This window comes from Xiphias gladius, chromosome 6 (genome assembly GCF_016859285.1).
Source record: "Xiphias gladius isolate SHS-SW01 ecotype Sanya breed wild chromosome 6, ASM1685928v1, whole genome shotgun sequence".
Classification (NCBI taxonomy): Eukaryota; Metazoa; Chordata; class Actinopteri; order Istiophoriformes; family Xiphiidae; genus Xiphias; species Xiphias gladius.
In genome coordinates this window covers 18,741,663-18,764,017 of record NC_053405.1, presented here as the reverse complement: position 1 = coordinate 18,764,017, position 22,355 = coordinate 18,741,663, and the positions used below count along the sequence as shown (strand labels likewise).

Genomic DNA, 22,355 nt, shown 5'->3' with positions numbered 1-22,355 from the left:
GCACATTACTGTGGCACAAACAGTGCCACAAACTCCAGCTACAAAGTCTAACCCCGTGCAGAAAGCGGGCAACACACCCCTTGTTAAATGTTAAGTTTTATAACGGCAACACTTGGATCACTTGTGCTCATTTTTAGAGTCACATCATTGTGTCTTTTATTCCATCGCGTCTCTGGCTAACGTAAACGCGTCTCAAGATGAAAGCTTTAGTCCCTGAATTTTCACTCAGGGCTTGAGCAAATTGTATTTGGTTGTTTTTTTTATTCATGAAACAGCTTCTCTTCTTGGTTTCCATGTGTAATAATAAACTACATGAAATTTACTGACCAAGTGTTGGCAATAATTTATGGTGATAAAATGTAATACTAACTTCACCTCTACAGGAATCAGTTTGCAGAGGTTCAGCTTTACAAGAATCATTTACAAACTTTTATTGATATAGTCATAAAGTAAACTCATGACACAGGGTAAGGTTTTCAAGCCATCCACTTTAATGAAATGTTGACTCAGAGTACCTCATTAAATACTTAAGATTCTTCACATGAGCAGATACAGTAGAGTATACATTTAAAGTTACAAGACATAGCAGATCCACATATGGACGTATTTAAAACCATGTTCGCCTCATAATACAATATTTGAAGAATGTCGTCAGCCAGTGGTGCAACAATCAGGAAGGATTTCATTTGACAGAATGGAACAGTTTGTGTGCCACCTGGAGAGAGGACATAAGAGGCCATTCATTTATGAAAACATACTACATGCAGTGCAACATAAGGCAACCTGAAGCACCTTAAATACTTTTCAAAAGTAAAAAAAATAAAATAAAGGCACTTATGTTTCAAGTTAATACTTATAACATGCAGGTCACGGATATACCCCCCACTGAAGTTAGTAAGTCAAATGCTTGACTGTTCATATGTGAAGGACATGCAAAACCAACGTTATTTTAATGCACTATTTTGATAATCTTACAGTACGGTATAGACCTTTTTCTGCATTGTAAGGATATACTGTCAACTAAAAAAGACAGTCGAAATGGATGTAGTAGAGCTTGTATTTCAATAAAACTAATACTTTTTGGTAATTGGAGGAAAATGTGCTCACTGCTGCTGCATTGCCTTCTGTGAGCACTGATCTCTCTCTTGTAAATAATGGACAAATTTATTTTGTGAAGACCATTTATTGATACACGGAAGCAATTTATCCTGAAATCTGTGAAGAGTCCTTAAAATAAAAAGTCTTGTTATATTTTCAATGGATCCGCCAAGGAAAACAAAGATTTTTTTCCAGTTTGGCAACACTTTGATCTTATTTCTCCCAATAATTAGACAGCTTGGGGATCCACTGAAATATTGGGAAAGACAGAAATTTATTTATCCATGCCTTTACAAGCTGGCAATGGGGTTTGTGTGTACCCCAGCCTCATCTATCCCGTCTGAAAGACTGTTCTCAAAGACAGAGGAGATCATTTTTTAAAAGAACGAAATAGTCTAGCCCCAACACAGTCGAGAAGTTGATATTTGTTAATAAATGATTAAAGTGTTTTTCCAAAATCATTTTCCATCACACATATTCTTTGCCCGCATTGCTCATTGACTACTACATTTTCACACTTCAGTTAAAGCACAGATATTGACGCTAACTTGACTGATATTTATACAATTGATGCATAGAAAATATGATGATTGCCTTTAGAGCAGTTACTATAAAAAGGTATGCTTAGAAATAAAAAAATAAATTATGGTTTCTCTTATATTGATATTTAATCAGCAAATGTTTATATTTGCCTATTTTACATTCTGGCCAGTAGATGTCGTACTGTTAACATGAAGCATCAAGAAATTAACCTTCCCGAAATGGTTCAGTGCTTCATGAAGCTTCCTCTCACCATCACTAGAGCTGTGGAAAATTCTGTAATGACCATGAAATAACCCCAACTGTTGCAAAGGAGATTTTACTCTTATAAAGTCAACTTTGTATTACAAGTCAGCTGTTTATAATTTTCCACATCTCCCAGATAAATTCATCCATCCAAAAGAATATGCATCATATTCTATCTGAAAATAACAAATTAAAGTATAACATTCTTAGGTGGCTGACATAGAGCTCTCCAAATGACTTAGATTAGCATGAATTAGGGCCACTGTTAATGCAGCTTTGGTGTCCACCGTTTGCAAAACTAGTGCTTGCCAAGCAGTTACATAACATATCTACTCATGAATCTTGGCTGCGTGGGGTTTACTTTAATAACTTATTGCTTGGCCCAAACAGTATGTCACACTTACACAGTGGTCCCGAGCATGCAGGAAGTCAAAGAGCTCCTCAGTACAATCCTCCTCTGTCGAAGACCGAGAGCCAACTCTGGTCTCGCACTGTTCCAGACGCTCCCGAGTGTGGACACAGTGCTCTACATCTGCGCACTTCTGTCGCACTGTTTCAAGAGGATCCTGAAACAGAACACACAGCATTCAGAATATCTACCCTAAAGGGTGTCCTTCAATAGGAGACACACACTCAGTAGATGGTCAGAGCTACGCTCAGTTGCCCTGGGTATCAACCAGGACAAACTAAATATTGGAAAAAACCTCAGTACAACAACCAAAATCACACAAAGCTGTACCTGATAAACTGGCAACTGAGAATATGAGGGCATAGGTGGATTCAGAGGGGTTCACTCCCTTTATCCACAAAGACACAAAAAAAACACACACCCACAGAAACCTCCGATCTTCTATCCCTTCCAGGTGTTGTACTGTATAGCAAAACTGTGTGGTGTTTGGAAACAATCAGTTAAAAAAAAAAAAAAAAGGGGGGTTGCAATAGCTTTGAGTTTTGACGTTTCTTTTATATGAAGGAGAAAATGCCTCATGTATTTATAGATATAGTCCCAAGAGGAGGGACTGGCAATGGAGGAAGCCTGGGACGACCCCACCTCTGGTTAACTGGCCATGTTCACCAGAGGTGGGGTCCATGAGGAGTGTAAAAAGGAGCTCTAAGTGTTGTCCAGACCTCGTAACATTTGCTCTTAACACTGTGTTTTTCATCTACCTAAATTTCAGAGAGGGACAGTTAAGATATTTTGATGAACATACCACCATTTCTTCCTCCTCCTCCTCCTCTTCCTCCTCCTGAAACAGACACACACCGAATCAATGACATCATTCACTCCCAAACATTTAGACAGTTGTGAGCTATCGTTTTTGTATAAATTACACCTTCAACAGCCGGCAAACAAACATTACAGACGTCAAATTAGTATGCAGTTTTGATCCAGATGCATGAATTAGCTTCAACATATTTTTAAACGACGAGGGGAACATTAACTTCGGCTAATGCTAACATAAGCTAGGTGATGATGTCGCTTAGTTAGCCGTGTTGTGTTAGCTTGCTATCTGAAATAACCAAACGTTACAGGCATAGCAGAGTTGTCTTAAGTCTGTAAAGGCTACTAACATCCTCGGGTTCTCCGTTCATGATCATCTTCTCCTCGAAAACCATGATTTTGGTGCTCTTGTCTTTAAATGACCGGCTGACAATTCTCAACTGTTGGAGGACACTGCAGGTCATACGAGCTAACAAGTGAGCTAAAACAAACCACACCGTTTCCGGTCACCAGACTTTCACAACAAAACCTCCCGTTTGCCAATTCTGTTTCCGTTACTTTCACTGAATACATGCTCATTGAACATTTTCAAAAATATTTTTTGAGCCAGACCTGAAGCCACCAAACTGATTCAATTAGTGCTGATACAACACGAAATTTGACCACTTCATACCATCTTAAAAGGTTCTCCAGAGGGACAAATGGCTATAAATTAATTTTTGGAGACACTGACAGACAAAGTTTTCCTTTACATTTACCCTCCCACTCCCTCAGTAGCAGATTTCCCCAGTAAAAGTTGCAACTCTGCTTTTTTACTATCAAGTAAAATATACATTTTATTTTGAGGTCAGAATCATCTACTTCCCATCGGACAAAATTATGAAATTCTATATTGACACCATGCGTTGTAAAGTAGTACTACACCAGAATATACGATTTACCAAATTGAAAATACAGTATATGGCCAAAAATCTGTGGACACCACTATCATTATAGGTCTACTTTTGTGACAAGCTGTGGCTCAGCAGGCAGAACAGGATGTCCACTACTCACAGGGTTGGTGGTTCACACATCAAAGTTTCCTTGGGCAAGAGACTGATCCCCAATTTGCTCCCGAAAGCTTGCTGCCATCAGAGTGTGTGTGTGTGTGTGTGTGTGTGTGTCTGTGTGTATGTGCGTATGTGTGAATGGCTGAAGGATGGGAAATTGTAAAGCACTTTAGGTAAAACTGCTATATAAATGCAGCAATTTATGACTTGAAATAGGCCCTTTAGATAGAATTAAGGGAAACTGTATACAATAATATTTTAAAATGTAGTTTAGGGGATGCCCTTTCCTCTTTCAACATGACAGCGCCCCTCTGCATAAAGCCAGGTACATAAAGAGATGTTTTTCTGAGTTTGGTGTGGAAGAACTTGACTGGTCTGCACAGTGCCCTCACCTAAATCACCCTAATGAAACACCTCTGGGTGAACTGGAACACCAACTGTGAGCCAGGCCTTATCTCTCAATATAAGTGCCCAGTTTCACTAATGATCTTGTGTCTATATTGGAGAAAATCCCTGCAGCCATATTCCAAAATCTTGTGGAAAGCCTTCCCAGAGGAGTGGAGGCTCTTACAGCAGTATGTTAAGGCCCATTGTTTTGGAATAGGATGTTTGGCAATCATATATGGGTATAATTTTTGGTTGCCAATATACAATTTGTCCACATAGGGTCACTGTGTGATATCAGTTTTCCATGTGTAAAGAGGTCAGACTCCAGTAAAACCAGTAGATGTTTTGCCAAGAGCCAATAGTAGCAAGCTTCTCCCTCAAAGGAGAGAGAAGGGTGATATTACTGGCTCCTGGCAACACAACATCAGCCTTTTGTCTCACAGGAGGGGAAGGCAAGGAAAACACAGTTAGACAGGTTTGAGTCCTTGTTTGTGTAATGGATTTAGTCTTTTTTCTGAAATTGGATCCTGTGGTGACTGGGATGTCAAAATTCTGCTGCTCTTTGCGGCAGTTTTCATCCGCACAGCAGATTATTTTAAGTACTGTCGGCTGGCCAGCTTCCCTCCAGGACCCAGGGCATTCCCTATTGTGGGCGACATATTCACTGTTGACCACAGCAGGACCCATGAGAGTCTGACACAGGTCAATCCACCCATTTTAAAAGTGTACCATACTCATACAGGAAAGTTGAGTGAATACACTGTATGATACATTGCCTTTTTTCCCCCAGTAAGTGTTATAGTTTGTGTTGGTTTTTGAAATTTTTTTTCTAGGTTCGGAGATTCTCTCTTAACCTTGTCATGAGCTTGTTGTATTCTTAAGGTACAGACACACTTTACTGATCATATTTTTATCCATTTATCAAAGTAGATCTCCTCCTTAGTGACTGTTATAGATTTAATAAAAGAAAAATACTTTTTCTTGTCAGTGTACTTTACAGGTAATAAGAAATATAGTTTTAAAGCATTTTTTTTAGCTGTTACAAAATGATAAAATAAAGACTTCAATTCTTAATTTTGAGAAGTTTTTCAGCATGTGTATTTCCCATCAGGTGTAATTTTCAGTAATGGGAACATCTGGAAGCAGCAGAAACGTTTTGAACTTTCAACCCTCAGATATTTTAGATTCGGTAAGAAGTCACTTTAACCTTTCATCCTGGATGAATTTACACATTGAGCAAAATACTTCAGTGGCAAAAAAGGTAAATTGTTGACACAGTGACACATTTATGATGAACAAATGCAAAATTTACATAAAATTTCTGGTTCAATAACAAAGGTAAGTCATTCATGTTTCCAGTTCACACCCATCAATCTAGATACATCATGTTACTACTTTTTCCCCAAGCTGACAGTCTTGTGACTGTATTGTGCAATCACCAGTGTCCCTCACAAATGCTGTAATGAATAACTCTGTGCAATAAACATCTACCGCATCAATATGAGGTCTACGTAACATCACGCTAACACTCTGACATAAAAAAACAACAAAAAAATAAAAAAAACAAACAAACACAAAAAGCAATAACCTTTTTCCCCCATGTCAAAACTTATTATTTTATTACTGCGCCAGGGTTTATAGAAAATATCAAACTGATATTCGGATTTAATTATATGTTACATGCCGTGGAGTCTACTGCTGATGTCTCTTCAGGCTGCAATACTGTGATACAGTTGGTTTCTTTGCTCTTGTTTTGTTTTGTTGACTTGTCTTCCCTTCTTAAATGAGCTACGACACCTGTTTTTCAGCTAGTTTACCTTAGCCTTGCTCACTTGTTTAATATTAATAATCTATATAATTTTAAAACTACCTTTTAAATTTAATAGAAACCTATTCAATAGAAACCTATTGTGTTAGACATTGGATGTCTAACACAAGGCCCAGAAGGAGTGTGGAGTTTATTATCTACAGAAAATATTTATGCTGAGTGCATCTAATATTTTGTATATTCAATTTTAATATTAGGTTTAAGAAAACCTTAAAATGAAATGAACTGTGATTTTTAACAAATTATTATATAACTTACATAACACAACAACTACTTAATAATAGTCATCTGGGCATACTTTTAAGAAGATTTATACAAAAAAAAGAAAAACAAACTTTCCTGCTGAACTCAAAAAATACAATTGGAGTTAGTCTGTGAACTGAAACGTTAAGAATAATAAGTAATATACGGTGCACATCCAGCAGGCATAGAAGCAATATTAGCATATTAAGCATTATTTGGCGTTGTGTTTTTGCAGGCTGACAAATCTAATTCCGATATCCAGTCTCCTTTTAGGGCTGTTTTGATCTCCAACAAATCCTGATGAACCATCTGGATCTTTAACTTGCTAAATGTTGCACTTTCTTCTACTACTGCTACACACTACAACATGTTTGCCAACATCTAGAGTCTATGAATCAAAGTATGTCGTGCAGAGGCACCTGCTTATATATTACAATTTCACAGGAAAGCAATGTCATGACCCTCTGAGTACAGGATATCAGTAGTACACAGCGATAACAATATGATATGCTTTCACACACTGCTGTTCTTTTAGGTCAATTCAAACCGAAATCAATGAACAAAAGTAGACGAAGTACTGTTATCGTGAGTTGTTTAGTGAGATGATTACATGAGCTTTGTTAGAGATGGTCCTTTCCCGTCTTTCACACAGTAATTCTAGTTTGCAGTCTAAGATATCGACCTCAAAAACATGAAAGTGTATTTGTGTGACAGTTTATTGGTAATATTCCTTGAAGTGAACTCTTCAAGTACGACCTTTCACTGACAGTCATTAGTATTAGACAAGAGTTCACAGACTGTAAAAATCTTAACAATACTGACACCATTTTGTAAAACGACAATAAATGTAAAATTTAACAACTTCAAGCTGCCATATACAATCATTTCAAATTGCGAATCCATTGTGCATTTTATATACCAAGGAATATTTCTCCTGAAATGTAAAAAACCTATGATTGTGTACAAAACTAAGATGAAGATGACTGTCAACATACATCAAAAACCAAATAAACAGCCGTTATGAGACAATGAGACAATCCCCTTTTCATTTCAACGTAGAGGCTTGATTTAAGGGTGAAACCGCCCCCGTCGCATTTCACTCCTTGTCTGTTGCCCAAAATGTTGTCTGGCTGGCGACGGTTCCTCTTGACAAGGAGCTTTTAGACAGCACTGCTCATCTGCCCTTCCTCTCTGGACACTGGATTTTGTAGCCCACCCTGTAGGCCTGCAGGTACACACGTGCCTGGTTTATCCTGGAAACACAACCACACAGCCGACACAGCCTTGTCACGTTGTATTATACTTATACTCTGATCTAATTTAAACTTTTACCTATGTTTATATTGTGGTCCACAAATGCAACTGTAACACATATTTTACATTGGTTTATGCCATCGTTTTTCAAGACACGGAAAAAAACTATTACAAAAGTCAGTACTTTTATGACATGTTTAAGTAAGTAGTGCACATAGAAGAGAACAGCAGGAAAGTCCCTGGAAGTCAGTTTATTTTCCTATGACAGACACTAAAGTTTTTAGTGATAGAACTCCACCCATCTGTTACTCCAACCGTATGACAACAACTTCATGGACCACTTAGGGCTACAGGATGCAATAAAAAAACAGGTCACCTGTATTTAGTGCAAAGCTGAACTCCCAGGGGTCCACAGCGGTCAACGTAACTCTCCCTAAACGCCTTTCTCACCGCTCGAGCCATACTGACCACCGTGGTGACCACAGGGCACGTCCTAGGACACAAACACAAACACATCCATGAGTAAGGTACGGTAGTGTAAGTACATGACAACTCGGTATCTGCAGGCTGAAAGCATCATTAAATTAATGCAATGATTATGTCTTACAAGATTCACCTTTGTCCCACATTGTTGTTTTAGAGCAGAAAGTTTTCTTTTCTTCTTTGCCCAAACCTACCGTGTACACGTTTTCATCTGCTCAAAAGTGATGCTTTGAAAGACATTTCACTTTCAAGCCAAAAACAAATGTCAAAGCAGTATCACTGATGTTTCACATTATGATAATTATCTTGACATTAAGTACTTATGTAGGCTCTTTGTTCTTTTTAGCAAATTATTTGCAACTATCTTAAAAACTTGGCTTTGTCGTTTGTAACAGCGAAGTAAAAGAATATCACATTCCTAATTGTACGCTGCCATTAACAGTAACTATGAGTCTGACCAAGAGAAACAATGGATGTGCTCCCATGTATTTTAGGAAGCTTCATCTGTTCTCAGACGAGAGCATGATGAATAGCAGCCCAGTTAACACTAACTGAAGATCGAGCAGGAAGTGGGTGTTAATTGTGACTCTGTTCTTGCTGCTGTTGTTATTCATACTTACAGTCTCTCACAGCGCAGGCCTGCGGTGCCCTCTGGACAGGTGCAGGTGTTGTGAGGACTGCAGGTGGCTCCGTGTTGGCAGGGCGGCACACAGGGGATGGTCACCGCTATAGACACAGCGCACAGCAAGAGTCTTAATGCAAAGTGAAGGCAAAGGTCTTTGCCTTTGACTCACATACATCACACACACACACACACACACACACACACACACACACACACACTGACTAACCAGTTTCACAGAGGCTTCCAGTAAATCCTTTGGCACAGCGGCACCTGTTGAGGCCCACACACAATCCACCATTCTTACAAGGTTTCTGACACTGAACAGGCTCTGACGGAGACAGACAAGAGAAAAACAGGAATGCATCCAACAGTAATCCAGCTCAAGGCAGCTAATCTCTACAACACAGTCTTCTCTGTCACCTCGGAAAGCAAACATACAGTAAAGTTTTTAATAGGGAACATTGATTGTATCTCATTAGAATGTGGACATCAATATGACCTCAAAGTTACAGCAAAGAGTGAAGGGGACTGCTATTTACCACACTGGACTGTGTTTGTTTTGTAGGTAACATGACCGTGGGCAAGAAGCGCTGTTTATTTTATTATTAATTAATTAATTATTTTTTGAACTTGTAACCAGTGAGTCTCATGCTGCACTAACAGCCGCACACAGCGCCACTGACTGGCTGCCTGAAGAACTACATATCATAAGGCAGTAGTTCCCATTTTTTCTGGCTTGTAACTTTTTAAAATAAAGCCTATGTCTACTTGTGACTTGGGCTGCACTTGGTTTTTATTTTCTTTATTAGCTACTGAATACTATGTCAATTAACCGATTCATCGTTTGAAAATTGTTAAATTGTTGAAAATTGTTAAAAATATCATCTGCAAATCAAGAGATATTCAATTTAATATCATACAAGACAAAGAAAAGCGAGGAATCTTCACATTTGAGAGGCTGGAACCAGAAAATATCTGGGAAATTTTCCTCGAAATTTTATTTCAATGACTGATCGATTATCAGCATTATTGCAGATTAATTTTCTGTTCATCAACTCATTGCTTCAGCTCTAATTGCGACTCTTCATAACAGTAGTTGAGAGCAGTTCAACTGAAGAGTGATATTTGCTTCTCAGATTGTTTAATTCGAGGGGTTGTTAAGGCACTGAGGACATGTTCTTTAAGTATACAGCATTTCACACACAAAAAATGCAGTAGGATGGTGTAACAGACATATTTCTTTCTTCCTTAACCCTTTAATCGGGTGGTCAGTATGGGGCCCGACCACAGATTTCTGTAGCGCACTTGGTTGGGCCTCAATGCCGAGCCTGGGATAACTGCCTTAGGGTATGATTATCATACACATTGTCCCTGTGATTTTTTATTGTTTTGAACTCTTATTTAAAACATTATGCCTTCTGCTTTGCATAAATTAGCAAGAAGGGAGCAATTCTCATGACTTATTTTCACGACAGTTTGCTATTGATTATATTTTTTTATGGGTTTTATTTTATGGGAACACGGGTTTAAATCAGTCATGTGTATAAAATGCTTCCTTACTGAAATGTTTCACTTAAGTAACAATGAATTGGATGCAATGACGACGAGCGTGTGGACTCTCACCTATCTGGCAACGAGCTCCCTGCCATCCACCGACACATGTGCATTTGTTGACATCCACACATCTGCCCTCATTTTGACAGGCAGGAGTACACAGAGCTACAAAACACACACACGTATAGAGAAAGAGGTAGGTCAATTTAGGAAAATTATACTTGGGGGTAGCATAGTTGTCCAGTCTGCAGGTTTTAGATTTCCTAGTTGCTTTTTTTGTTTTTCTATCATGGTATAACCCACACTTTACCAGGCAGTGCTGCAAACGCGCCTGGAGGCAAGAGGGTAGAAATGACAGACATCTAGCTTCCCTCAAGAAGTGCCTGCGTGCCTGGTGTAACTGACGTCAGATGTGTTGGTGGTTTGTTACTCACGCAAAAGGCACTGGGGGCCGGCGTAGTCGGAAGAACACTGGCATGTATCAGGCCCCACACAGCGACCGCCGTTAGCACAGGGCAACTCGCACACCGCTGACCGAGACATAAAGCAAAGTCAGAGCAGGATAAATACACATGAAAATGGTAGAAGATAAAAGGCAATTCAACAAAATCGAATTATTACCATGCGGAGAAATGTGGTGTTATAGATAAGGATTGCAGTAAAAACACAAAGAGTGACACATTATTTAAAAAAAAAGAAAGTAAAACTAAGGTTAGCGGAGTGAGGAAAATCAGATTTTTATCCTTTGTCCTGAAGTCTGAGCATTTCCTCTTCAAAAAAATGTGACCGTCTCTTAATGCTTTCTTATATAACAGTTTGTTTATTTATTTATTTTTTAGCACAGTCTGCTTTGTTTCCTTGGTATAACAGCCATCCTCCTGTGTTTATAGAAACTGTCTCTACAGTGCTTGCTTATACAGAAGTGGTGCTTTACCTGTGTGGCAGCCTGCTCCTGTCCAGCCAGGAGGACACAGACACTCGTTCCAGCGCATACAGGTACCTCCATGGGCACAGGGCGGGGAGCACATGGCTGAAACCCAAAAAACCAACGTGGATTTCATTTAGTTTCATTCATCCATCCCTCACTGAAATGTAAGGTTTGGCATTCACATCACACTGTCTCCCTATCAGTGTCCTATAATCACCATCTCAGTCTCAACACGGGCCTCAACAACACACGCAAATGAAACGCAGACAGACAGAAATGATATCTGCAGGTTTTATTTTCTAGTGATTCTTTGTTTCCTTAACCTTCTACCATCCAATATTCTGTCTGCGGGACACCAATACTACGTAAAATATTCACAAACTTACGTGAATATCACATGTAACATACATATCCATAGATCCGAATCCTTTTGTTTTTGGTTATTGCAGTCATTTTTATGACGGGGCATACAACCGAAACCTAAAAAATATGATGTCCCCCGAACATCTGCCTGCTCATCATCTCAAAATTGTTCCTAATAGCATGTTTTTTCTCTTTTTATCTGGGGGCAAGGGTGATATTTCTGTCACTCCATCTTTTGATGATTGTACGTCATGATGACGGTTCTAACGTCATATAACACTTAAAACAGCGATAATTCTTTCACTGTGTACAGACTTTTGGGACTTAAAACGAAGCTGTCAGGAGTTACTGTACAGTGAAGACCACCAAGTACCTGAAACGTGAACTAGTTCATGATCTTGTTAATGAGATCACAACCACCAGCACAAGTAATGTATTGGCACTAATCCTACCAGAGTATAACCATTATCCGTACACGTATGCTATCCATGTACAACAGTGTAGGTTTGTACCTGAGCAGCCCACACCAGGGTAGCCTGGAGGACAGTCACAGCTGTTTGGGGCCACGCACACTCCGTAGTTCTGACAGGGAGGATCACACACAGCTGGAAAAGCAGAGAAGTTAACAAGCATAACTTTATATGCTTAACTCCTTATAAAAACCTGAATAAGGAAGTCCATTTTGCTAATCCTATTGTCTGCATGATCCATCGTGATCACTGCATGACATGTATGTTGTTGGACTCACGCTGGCACTTGCTGAGGTCATCAGTTCGAACCTCATACCCTTCCCTGCAGGTGCAGTTAAAGGCACCAGGATGGTTCACACAGAGCTGCTCACAGCCTCCGTTGGTGAAGTCCCCGCACTCGTTCACATCTCATGGCAAAAGACAAAGAGACAGTCAAGCAGGCGGACATTTCAGCGCAGCAACACTGTGTCTGTTCATTTCCCTCGTGGCTAAGTGACCAGAGACACTTGGCTGTTTGCACAGGCAACAATGATTATCGTCCAAGAAAACTAGGCCACAGCTGAACTGTTTTGAGTCGATATCAGCCAATAAAATTTCCGCGCTTCCTTTTTTCCCAACCGATGTGATTTCTTTTTATGAACTCCTTCGGCCTGCATAATGGATGAGAAGTGGATTAGATCTTTGCAAACCTTTCCATCTCTCTACTGTTTTTATTTGAAAGACTACAGCGATAAATGTTGATAAAATGACACTTGGAAAGTCTTTGTATGGTTGTTTCAACAGATGCTGGGGTCTGCAGTTTTTTTTAGCATTCTTTGTACCTAAAATTAAAAAAAGCCCATCAAACTGTGCTGCTTAACCTCAGATTAAATAACATAAGCTGTTCCCAGAATCCCTTTAAAAATATGACGAAATGCATAACAGCCTAATTTCTGGAACAAAACTTTGCAAGCCTAAATACAGTATATTCAATTAGTCCCCACAGTGTCCCCAGAACCACAACAAATCAGCTGAGGTGGTGGCAGTGTGAGGAGAGGATACGAAGTCTCACCCACGCAGCTCCTCAGGTCCTCGCCCAGCATCCAGCCCGTTCGACAGCTACACTGGACGCGACCCTCTGCCCTCACAGTGCATATGTGGTCGCACCCGCCATTTCTCAGCTTACAAGATGAAACATCTTTTCAGGTAAAAAAGAAATGACGGAATAGTTGATTGATAGAGGAAAGATCTGCGACTATTTTGATAATCGATTGATCTGTCGTATTTTTACTAACTTTTTATTATACTAAAAATCATCAAACAAAAAGTGTTCTCCTTAGTAACATACAGTTGCTGTGCATAATTTGTTAAAACTATTGTTTAGAGCATTTTTAACTATGAAATCTGGGCTACAGTGAGAAAACAAAAATTAATGAGACCATGGAAAAACAGTTTGGCTTCCTATGTGTGAAGTTTTCCAAATTTTAAAAAGGTGCAGTTCTTATATCATTTCTTAGTAAAGATCTGAACTTAAGATGATGTGATGTCAGCTCTGTAATGAGAGAACCTACTGCTACAGGTGAGGTTGTCTGTGTCTAAAAGCAGAGGAGGAGGGCAGTGGCAAGTGTGTCCTCCTGGAGAGTTGGTGCAGGTGTTGGAGCAGCCACCGTTCTGGAGTTTACATTCATCGATGTCTGAGTGCACACACACACACACACACACACACACACACACACACACACACACACACACACACACACAAGGTAAACATCGTTTTGGACACCGTTATCTCTCGTGTGCAACTGAGTTTGGCCCTTAGGAGACCCGCTTATGTCTTGGCAGAAAGGATGCACACAAACCCAAACAGAACAGAACAAAATGAGACAGTGAGGTAACATATTCATGTCAGTTTTTTGCCTCTTTTGCATGCTGGTAAATCACTGATGCTCATCCTGTCTAATGACTGAAAACGAGTGAGTAAACAGCAGTGAGAAGTGAATGAGTGTCGGCGAGTGACTGACCCACACAGGTGTGGCCATCGATGTGCAGCTGGTAGCCAGGCCTGCAGGAGCACTGGAAAGATCCAAGAGTGTTGACGCAAATGTGCTCACAGGTCCCATTTAATGCTAAACACTCGTCCACATCTGGGGGGAATCAGAGACATTGATTTAATTCTTTTGTCATGACCAAACACGGCTCCATGTAAGGGCTCATTCAGACTTTAGTCAAACACTATTTACAATTCATTTTAGCACTTGTTTCAACAAGCTTGGAGGGCCAGGTGAGTGGGGTTTGCAACAGAGGACAAGTTGATAAAAGGTGGCTTCTTTGGATCAAGGGACCACTTTTGAGGCTTTTGAGGACGATGCACTCGTCCGGGGCGAGACGATCCCTTTACTACCCTCTATTGACCAGCTGCTGGGTGATTTTGAACTCCCCTTAACTTGAATGCAAATTGAGGATCAGGGCTCATCTCGAAAGCAGGAAGCCAGCCTATAAATTCTTTCACAGTCTGCAAAATTATGTACCGGCAGTTGGTTACAATGTCTCTGCTGTATAGTAACATTTGAATTACTCTGCCCTCATAGAGGCCAGTTTGGTGGAATCACTCTTATACGGCCTCCTGAGCAGCTGTGGCTGAGGGGGTACAGGTGGTACTTGGGTCATCCATTAATCACAGGACTGTTCTTTCAATCCCTGACTCCTCCTGTCCACATGTCAATGTCTCACTGGGCAAGACAACAGTTTAGTGTCTTGCCCAGTGAATCTTCAATTGTTTTTATCCATTTTTAGATCAGCTAGCAGTGTTTTTTTTCGCTTTGCAAGTAGATTACTACTGTATATTTCTTGGCCTGTTACCACCACTAACTCTCACCCCTCATAAATAAGCATCGATAATCAATATTTGTGGGACAATGTTAAAGGGGTCACTCGTAGTAATTAACCTAAAGAGAATTAGCAGCCAAATCCGCAGCTCCTCTCAGCTTTATAGTGAGTTCCTCTTCATAGTTCAACTGTCTGGTCTGTGACTTAACTTCACTTTCACCGCTCTCGCAGCATCGTTTTCGGCTGCAGCAGGCAGCTGTTTTCAGACAAAAAGCTTTAAAAACCCACTGTACACTATCTGCCCAGCACCAAACGGCAAACAGACGAAATTAGAGCATCTAGCCACCAAGCAGCCATATATTTCCCTCTGGAGTTGGTAGAGACCAAAAATAGAGCTAAAAAACAGGTAATATTGGACTTGCTTTCGTCAGGTGGCCAGAAACATGACTCCAAGTGAATAATAATATAGCTCTGTATCTGCTGGTTGTGTAAATAAACATCTGTTTGCTAATAAATTTGCCATATTAAGTTAAAAAATGAAGATATTGTCAGTATTGCGTTCACAGCTTCTTTCAGCTGCCATCACTTGATGTGAATGGATCAACACCTTACTCCCGACCTGTGTTTTACCTGTGCAGTTGTGTCCACCCTGTTCCAGCTGGTATCCGGAGGCGCACTGGCAGCTGTACCCTCCTGGCTCGTTGGTGCAGTTGTGTTCACAGTGACCGTTGTTCACAGCACACTCATCAATGTCTGTAAACAAGGAAAATCCTGAAGGACTGGGGTCCGGTGAGAGCTGAGTGCCCAAGTGCTGCTGGCACATGGCAAGTATTGTCTGCATGACGTAAGTATCACTGGCAGACACTTAATGATATTGAACACTACTCGTGGCACACACTAATGTAATACACACACACACACACACACACACACACACACGGACACACACACACACAAACAAACACCGCTTACCTACCAAAACAAGAGTGTCCATCTCCATTGAAGCCCTGGTAGCATTGGCAGAAGTACGAGCCAATGATGTTGCCACACCGAGCGTTGATATCACACCCGTGACCACCTGATGCACACTCATTCTCATCTGGAATGAGAGATTACACGCTATTTTGGTTTTTTTTTCAAATCAGATCCCAAACTCTGTTCATTTCTACTCAATAAACATTGTTCTGCCACTCGGGATAATTTTAATGGAAGGCATAACAGCAAGCATTAAAACACACGCACACAGGGAAGCTGACCCTGTCTACAGGAAACTGAGTTTTCCCATGGAGCGACGTCAGCACTAATTGCTTACCTTCGCAGTGTGTGCCGTTTCCCCGGTAACCTGTTCGACAAACACACTTATAGCTCCCCAGCGTGTTCTCACACACACCCTGACCATCACACACCGCAGGACTCTCCGTACATTCATCCACATCTGGGACAGAGATGAGGGACAAAGAAAGAGAGTGGTACATACAATACGGGACTTTGTCATTGACTTATTGCTCTGTGATAATTTGCAATAAAACATTTTATTGTTGTTTAAAAAGCAACTATCATCTGTGCAATGCACCCCCCTAATTTGACTGTAAGCAACAGAGTTACCAAAGTACTCTCATATCACCTAACCTCAACCAAGTTCTTATTTGGCATAAGTGGTATACAAATTTTGTCCCTACAGTGCTCTGAGAAGCTGCTGTATTGATATAATACAATATTTTCTTTTGACCTTCGTCCAACTTGGCACTTCCATTACTTTCCAATGGCAATTTCTGAAGAAATGCTAATTGTGCAAATAGTAGTAAAATATCGGTCAGAAACAAGGATACATAAGGAAACTCCTATGAAGAGGACCTGTTCCAAAGATTCCAAACTTGGATTATGATTTGGTAAGCATCATGTGTTAAGCATGGAAAGCACATCATACCTTGACACACGGTGTAGTCTGGACACACAGGACCTATAGAGGACCAGAGACCAGCAGTGCAGAAGAGTCAAACAGCAGGAAAGTGTAAAAAAGAACATGAACAGAGTTTTGGGAAGATTTTAGAGGATATGTGAGGAAATTAGTCATTAAATGAGAGCAGGGGTGGAAGAAAAACAAAGAAGAGCAGAGCAGGCAAGCAGCAAAGCAGCAGAATAAACCTCGCTATTCCTGCAAAGCCTCCCTTCCTGTCAGCACAAGTTATTAACTCTGGGGCAACTTGAGTGAAATATGAAAAACTAACAGCACCAGATCAAATCTGGACATCGGTCTTATCCTGCTGTGGTGAGGCTTAACGACGGACTCACCAACACAGGCGGGGGGCTCCGCTCTGAAACCCGGCTGGCACTGGCATATAAAGCTGCCAGGAGTGTTCACGCACACATTTCCCAGCTCACGGCGACACTGCTCCTCGAAGCTGCACTCATCCACATCTGCAGTGGAGGGAAACCAATAAATAAGAAGCTTTCCTTTGACAGTCTTGTGTGGATTCTTCACTATGGCAAAATTACAGAGGTACACCTATTATGATCCTCCTTTATACCTCTCCAAGTATTTCAAGGTTACTTTGTGTCTCGACCTGTGTCTTGCCGTAAATATGTTTTTTGAAGCATTGCTGTTTTACATTTCTCTAGTTTAATGATCTGGCTTGAATGTAGGCTAAGTTAGAGAAGAGTTTTGTGTGTTCTGATCAAATTTGAACAAGAAGTCTGCCTGCTTCTCTGTAAAGGAATTTTCAGTTCTTATACAGTTATGTCGTTTGAGGGAACAACAACACCCAAATATACCTCACTGTGACCTCAGTGCAGGTGTGCTGAATGTACTGTAAACTGTACATCCACATTCCATAGTCATACACAACAGACGTCTACATCAGCCTCACCTACACAGCCTCGTCCATCTATGGCCATTACATATCCCGCAGGGCACGAGCACTTGAAGGAGCCAGGGGTGTTCTTGCATTCAGCATCACCCTGACAGGCCTGCAGGCCTGTCACCGCAGCCAGCCCACACTCGTCTATATCTGTAATACCCGTAAGGCACACACACATCAGGACCATACTACATAGGCTGAAGGGTAGAGATGATCATTTCTGAAACTCTCCTTCCAACAATCTCTCACACACATACGGTACATCCTCTCTGCCTCACACACACAGATGCTGACAAACCCTGACACCCTCCTGCACCCATCAGGTAGCCACGGAGACAGCTACATGAGTAAGAGCCGGGGGTATTGGTGCAGCTGGCGTGGAGACCGCATGATCCCAGCGCCTCTCCTTCGCACTCATCCACATCTGTCGAGTAGAGAGAAGATAATACGCTGCATCTAACTGAGATCACTGTATGCAGATAAGCATATGAAACATGTTCTGGTGTCATGTTGCTGCATGTGGTATACTGAGGGATAATACTGAGCATAGCATTGAAATTTTAAATGCATATTTGTTGTAAAGAAACTAGCGGTAGCCTTTTTCTCATGGATAGTGCTAGTACTTTCTCCAAATCAAAACCCCATTTGACACCACATTTAAGAAAAAATACCCATCATTCTTCAATCACTTGGTTTGTATACAGTAATTACACTGATTTCTCAAATTGAACGCAGTAATGATTTTATTGATGTTCTGATGCTACACAAGGCCCCTTTACACACTGTTTTTCTGCTGCGGATCCCGTCCCTTCTCACCTTTACACTCTGCAGCTCCCTCCAAAGTAAAGCCCACAGGGCAGGTACAGTTGTCACCAACCGTCACCATGCCAGAAGGACAGCCGCAGCTATTGCTGCTCTCCAGCATCACCTGGTTTCCCCGGCACTGAGAAACAAGACTGGAGCTCGGAGAAACTGTGGTAGTCAAGGGAGCCGCTGTTGTCGAAGAAAAAAGTGAGGAGAGACTCAAAGACAAGTCAAAAGAAATTGCATAAATAGCAAAAAGAAAACCCCAAACAAACAAAAACAAAAAAACTCACATGCGTTGGGTGTGTGGCTTGGTGTAGGTTCACTGAGATTTCCGATTGCATTCTCAATCTCCTGATTGTAAACCAGAGAGAGCAGCAAACTAAGTTTAATTCATCCCATCACACCCAAAAAGGACATTTTGTCTGGAGGGTTTGATTGGACTCTCACCTGGTTCTTGGTGAACTCAGCCTCTGTGTGTTGCAGGACTTCGTTTTCATTTTCCTCAGGGCTGCTCAGAGGTTCGGCCACAGGCGAAACCAGCAGCAGGGCTGACAGCAGAGTCCAGAGGTGAGTCATCACCTGAATCGGTGTGGAGAGGAAGAGGAGGAGGTGCGTTTACTGCAATCAAGCAAATAAAAAAAAATTTAAAAAAAAAAATCAAAGAATTTAATAAAGCATGAAATGAGAGAAATTTGACTATCACTAGTTTAAAGCGAAATTGTACTCATGTCAATTGTGTGCAGCGGTAACACAGGCCATACAGTGCATGTCTGGGCAAGCAAAACAACAGAGGGGTAGGAGCGCCCTGTTATTAAGTTAACATCAACCCCCTGGGCTGTCTGCACAGGACAAAAGAAGCTTACAGCAGCTGGAGCAGCTGCAAGACAGCTACATGTTTCAGATAAAGTGAGCTGAATTTTGTCTGATGGCAAGTTATTGTAACCTATGAAAAGTTAGTAGCAATGTTTCTGGAAAACGTCTGCGAGAAGAAACTGGAAACGCATGAGGACTGTTGCTGCTGCTGCTGCTATTATGGGACTAACTTACAGAGTAATGATGCGATACACAAGCTGAGCCAAAGTAACACACTGGTTCCATCAAACTTACCGGGGTTGGATAAATTCGCACTTAGGAACGGTTCACCGGGAGATGGACAGAGACAAATAGATTCCCAGATGTAAAAAAAAAAAAAAAAAAGCGCTTCCTATCCTCTCCAGATGCGGATTCACGCAGCCGCGAGCCAGCTCGGTAGTATTGGGGGGCTGTTCGTCTCAGCAGTGACTCCACATCCTGTTCAGGATCTGTGAACTTCCCATTCCACAAATCCCAAACCACCGCAGAAAAGCCGCAGCGAGACAGGCCTGCAGGCTGCTGGAAGATGCCGCTGCTGTGAACCCTTCACCGGAGAGTTCATAGGAAGAAACATGAAACCGATTAAAACAGGTTACAATTACAGGTTACAACCCTCTGAAGTTTGATTCTGCGGTTCACAGCATTGCAACTCTCCTGGTGTCAAACTGCTGCGGTTTATGTTTAGACAAAGCAGAGGTCCATTTCGTTATTTCTAACGAAGTGGACATTTCTACCACTTCGCTTTGTGATTGGAGAAAATGTAGGAGATATCTAAAGTATATAGAGGCCTTTTGAGGCCAGAGTCCAGTCATTTGGCTTTGGACTGATCAAGCAGTATGAAGCACGAGGCTCATTTCATGCACTCTGGTGGACTCTAATGAATACCTTCAGGGCCATTCCCTTTTTGTCAGAGACAACAGAGAAAAGCCTGCCTACTACATTCTGCTTGATGGGAAAAACATCTTAGTGACAGCATTGTCAGTGGCAGCAGAGTGGGAAGACCAAATGACAAAATCTTCATGTTTGGGGTTTAACTTTTCTCAACAGTGAAGAAGAATGTATTTACAGTATCCTCGATACTGCTGTAGCTGTGATTGTGACTTTTTTTTTTTATTCAAAGGTCTGTATTCCCTTGTATGCAGTGAACTACTGGGAATAATCGAAACTACCGTGTCAGTACTGACTATAATGTGAAGGATATAAAGGGTAATGGTGGCTTTAATTGTTCTTCCCATTGTAAACCACTGGAATTTTTTAATGGCTTCCTCCTCAATTTAACCAGCTACAGTGGATAAACTTAAAAGTAAAACTGATAATATATCATACCAGCTCTGCCTTTAAATAGCTTTACTTGTCCAAAACGTGTATTTAAATTAATCTGACAGGAAGTTGGCTTACTGTTAAGAAAAAATAAATACAAAGACAAATCTCACAACCATGTTTTAAAGAGTCAGATTTATTAAGATTTTAATGAAATTCAGAGCTTAAATATCTGCAAAATCTTTAATGAATAAACAGAATTCCAGTATCAGCACATATTGTATCAAGACTGTAACTGCATCACGTGTAGCCACAAGGATTTTAGATTTTTTTTAGCTGCCAGCCGATGTTGTCTTCCATGGTGAAGGCGGTTGCAGAGAGCCGTAATGAAGCTGAGTAAAACCTGTTATTTTACAAGGCATTAAAATGTCACAGAAGGAGGAACAAGAAAAGCAGCAACACCGTAATGCAACAAGAGAGAAAAGTGACTATTAAGCAACAGTCTGACAGCTACTAGTTCATTTGCATTAAAAAAAAAACATCATTGTAACAGATCAGAACTGGGCAGTAATTCAATTTATTGTACAACCTTTAATCTTGATGAAATAGCTATAAATTATAACATAAAAAATACAACACTAGGATGATTGACTCACATAAAGAGATCTGACACAAATTTGGTAATAATGGTCAAAGTATTTCCAATTTTCTCATTATTTACAGTATATTACCATGCAGTTTAAAGCGCTGTACAATATGCTAGAAGGTATAGCTGGTATTAAATCATTTAAAAGTACAACTATAATCTAGCTTCGGTTCATGTGTTTTTTCAGTCCTGTGCTCAATCTGAGATGGCAGTAGAGATGCAGAGATTTCTTTTATATTACAGGAGTCGACCACATGACAGGACAGAACACAACACGCTGCATTGGCTTTGACCTTTAAAGTATATAGTGGAGTGGCTTTCGACTATGTGCCACTGAAGCTCAACAGAGTGCAGGTTTTCAGTCCAACCAAAAAAAAAGCTACACACAAAGATATAAATTGATTAAGCTGCACTCCAAAACAGCACTATCAGTTGAGGTATTTCATTTTTACCTCGATCCTTACCGTGAATGACTTAATATACAAAAAAATTTGAGCACAAAGATCACAAGAAAGCATAGTACATCTCCCTGTGTACCGAACAAGTCATGACGATCACTCAGTGCTTCCCACAGTCTGAGATGATAGGAATAATATCACATGCATGATGTAATATAACGCTATAATGAATAATATGAAAGTCATTAATATTGATCCATTTTAACTGAGTCAGCTGAGTGATGAATCATTTGTGCTCCACTTAGCAGTAAGCTACAGCTTCCTAAGATAAAGTCTATCTCGAATATCTTGTTTACACAGCCTGAAGCATCTATGATAAATGGAATTAAACTGACTGTACTGTATCTTATATGAGCATCTACATAGTGGCTGTGTTGGT

At 40.6% G+C, this 22,355-nt stretch overlaps 3 protein-coding genes across 3 annotated transcripts; all 3 read right to left on the bottom strand.

The window, feature by feature from the left end:
• Positions 1-468: 468 nt before the first annotated feature.
• Positions 469-3,617, bottom strand: LOC120790371 (cytochrome b-c1 complex subunit 6, mitochondrial-like). The gene is made up of 4 exons (XM_040127798.1): positions 3,457-3,617; positions 3,096-3,131; positions 2,289-2,450; positions 469-715 (listed from the first exon to the last, which is right to left on the bottom strand). Exons 1-4 carry the CDS (start codon positions 3,568-3,570, stop codon positions 683-685), a joined length of 345 nt encoding a protein of 114 aa, XP_039983732.1. The 5' UTR covers positions 3,571-3,617; the 3' UTR covers positions 469-682.
• A 3,915-nt stretch (positions 3,618-7,532) lies between these two features.
• On the bottom strand, positions 7,533-15,918 carry si:ch211-221n20.8 (matrilin-2). Its single transcript, XM_040128586.1, has 13 exons — positions 15,726-15,918; positions 14,291-14,413; positions 13,841-13,963; positions 13,342-13,467; positions 12,569-12,697; positions 12,333-12,425; positions 11,464-11,559; positions 10,964-11,059; positions 10,599-10,694; positions 9,202-9,303; positions 8,971-9,076; positions 8,244-8,360; positions 7,533-7,866 (listed from the first exon to the last, which is right to left on the bottom strand). The coding sequence occupies exons 1-13, from the start codon at positions 15,916-15,918 to the stop codon at positions 7,788-7,790; spliced, it is 1,479 nt and encodes a 492-aa protein (XP_039984520.1). The 3' UTR covers positions 7,533-7,787.
• A 1,326-nt stretch (positions 15,919-17,244) lies between these two features.
• LOC120790751 (multiple epidermal growth factor-like domains protein 6) lies at positions 17,245-19,909 on the bottom strand. The gene is made up of 8 exons (XM_040128585.1): positions 19,868-19,909; positions 19,208-19,378; positions 19,051-19,111; positions 18,770-18,946; positions 18,252-18,377; positions 17,963-18,103; positions 17,388-17,513; positions 17,245-17,267 (listed from the first exon to the last, which is right to left on the bottom strand). Exons 2-8 carry the CDS (start codon positions 19,334-19,336, stop codon positions 17,245-17,247), a joined length of 783 nt encoding a protein of 260 aa, XP_039984519.1. The 5' UTR covers positions 19,337-19,378; positions 19,868-19,909.
• Between the last annotated feature and the right edge of the window lie 2,446 nt (positions 19,910-22,355).